The following is a 2,584-nucleotide window of genomic DNA, read 5'->3' as shown; positions in this document are numbered from 1 at the left end:
TGCAGGCACCTCCCGCCGTCCAGCCCGCCCCCGTCTACCACGCACCGCCGGCCCACCTCTGGACGCCGCCGGCCTACGTGGACCTCGTCAGCGACGACGACGACGCCGGCGGCCACTAAAGACGGCAACGGCAACGACATCGACGGGCACGGGCAGGAGCGCGCTGGCGGCGGCCGCTTTTTATTTTCCTTTTTATGTTTATTATTAATTATGTCAAGTTCGACGTGAAAACTGGGCCGTTTTGTGGCCGTGACCCCCTAACTAAGTTTTAAGTTTATTAAACTGCGCTTATTTACTTTTTAAAGTCATTTTATTTACGTTTTGCTATATTTTTAAATCATGTCCAATGCGGACGTGATTTAGGGTGCGGCCGCGTGATGGGCGCACGCACAACCTAACGGACAGAGGCGGACATGGGTGAACCCATCGACGTCTTAAAAGGACAAAATCCGGCCCAAACGGACGTCCGTTTGGGGTCGCGTGATGAAGATGGCCTCAATGCAGCGCAGAAGGGAGGAAAGGTGACCACCGGCGTCGCCGGCCACGGTCATCAAAGTCAGACGAGCCTTTTATTAATGCGGCACAAACAAGCAAACATGCACCGCCGATACACACAAGACGCCAACAAACAGCCATGACCGCTTCCCCTTGCACGTCCGTCCGTTACTTCACCTCGGCGAGCGTCACCTTCTTCCACGTGGCGGCGACCTGCTCCAGCGCCCGGCGCGACGACCCCTCGGGCGACCACGCGCGCGCCGCGGCCTGCTGCAGGTCCCCGGCCTGCCGCCGCACGGCGCGCCCCTTGTCCGCCCCCTCCATGAGCTCCTTCACCACGGCCGCGATCTCGCCGCGCTCCCGCGCCCGCGGGCGCAGCGCCACCCCGACGCTCCCTTCCAGGACCACGGCGTTCATCCGCTGCTCCGCGTACAGCGGCCACGCCACTATCGGCACGCCGGCCGACGCGCTCTCCAGCGCCGAGTTCCAGCCGCAGTGCGACACGAACACCGCCGTCGCCGGGTGGGACAGCACGCGCACCTGAGGCGCCCACGCCGCCACGGCCAGCCCCTTGTCCGCCGTCCTCTCCAGGAACCCCGCGGGAAGCCACGCCAATGGGTTTTGCTTGTCTTCATGGTCATGGCCGTCGTTGCCGTCCAGATTCGGCATCCTCACGACCCAAAGGAACCTGTGGCCGCTCGCTTCCAGCCCGGCGGCGAGCTCTGCCGTCTGCTCCACAGTGAGCGACCCGCCGCTCCCGAAGGAGACGTACACAACAGACCCAGTCGGCTGGCGATCTAGCCACTCTATGCACGCGGACGCGCCGGCGGCTTCGTCGGAGCTTGTGCTTGGCCGGACGAACGGGCCCACGGGGAACACGGGCGGGAACGCACCTCGCCCTGCCGCCTGCTTGAACTCTTCGACGGTGGCGGGCTCCAACTCGTAGAAGGTGTTCACCAGGATGCCGTCGGCGCCGCGGTAGCGCCGGCCCTCCTCGAGGAGGTGCGCGTAGACCGGCTCGTTGCTGCTCTGGAACGAGCGCGGGAGGTCGGTACGGCGCAGCGAGACACCGCCTGGGAGACAGAGAAGCTCGGGGAGGTCGCGGTACTCGCCGGGTGGAACGCCGTCGTGGAGTTCCACCGTGGCGCGCATGAGCGCGATGGTGGTGAGGTTGCTGGGCACGAAGACGTACCCCGGGACGCCGAGCTCGGCGGCGAGCGGCAGCGCCGCGGAGCAGAAGAAGTCGGGCACCAGCGCGGCGAGGGGGGCGCCGACGGAACGGAGGATGGCGCGCAGGTTAGGGAGGGAACGGTGGACGAGCTCGAAGAGCACGGTCTCCATGGAAGTGCCGGCGGGGAGGTCGTCGAGTGGGACGGCCGGGAGCGCGGCTGTGGCGACGCAGGCAGGGACGCCGGAGAGGGCCTCCGCGGTGGACAGGTCGGTGAAGGTGACGAGCGTGGCCGCGAAGCCGTGGTCGTCGACGAGCCGCCGCGCCAGCTCGGCCAGCGGGATGAGGTGGCCGGCGCCGGGGCTGGCGAGCAGCACGACGTGCGGCCGCGGCGCCAGCCGCTCGGTGGGTGCCGCTAGCTCGGCCCGTGTCGACTCCATCGGCCGGATCACCGCTCACCGGGACACAGTACGGCTGCGCAACTGGGTGGGGTTGCGCGCAGAAGGTGGTACTACGCTGTGGCAAACCTTTGACGATCTACGGGAAAGCAGTGGAGGATATGTATGATATGAGAGCCATCAGGACCCAGGCTTAAATTGTTAGTTTCTGCTAAAGTTAGCCGCCTCACCGTGACCTAAATTATATATTAATCCTAGAGTAACGCACTGATGATGCGTTGATGAAGTTAGCCGTCTCGACACTGTCAGGATAATGGTTATTCAACATGATGGATGGAGTTAGCCGTCCTCTCACTTTAAGTACTAATAATGCACCGAACGCGAACAATGAATGCGATGATGCTCTATACCCCGATGAACTTTTGTGTGGCATCCTCAACTAGTGCGCCGAATAAACTTCGGAGGCACTTGACCACTGAGTGTGGCCAACAAACAAACATAGGGTTGTTCTAAAAAACATAGG

At 63.1% G+C, this 2,584-nt stretch overlaps 1 protein-coding gene across 1 annotated transcript; it reads right to left on the bottom strand.

Annotated features, from left to right (window-relative positions):
- Positions 1 to 512: 512 nt before the first annotated feature.
- On the bottom strand, positions 513 to 2,261 carry LOC123054693 (UDP-glycosyltransferase 72B1). Its single transcript, XM_044478520.1, has one exon. The coding sequence runs from the start codon at positions 2,101 to 2,103 to the stop codon at positions 664 to 666; it is 1,440 nt and encodes a 479-aa protein (XP_044334455.1). The 5' UTR covers positions 2,104 to 2,261; the 3' UTR covers positions 513 to 663.
- Between the last annotated feature and the right edge of the window lie 323 nt (positions 2,262 to 2,584).

The sequence above is a fragment of the Triticum aestivum genome, chromosome 2D, assembly GCF_018294505.1.
Source record: "Triticum aestivum cultivar Chinese Spring chromosome 2D, IWGSC CS RefSeq v2.1, whole genome shotgun sequence".
Lineage (NCBI taxonomy): Eukaryota > Viridiplantae > Streptophyta > Magnoliopsida > Poales > Poaceae > Triticum > Triticum aestivum.
The sequence above is the reverse complement of the archived record's forward strand: the minus strand, read 5'-3'. Positions and strand labels throughout refer to the sequence as shown.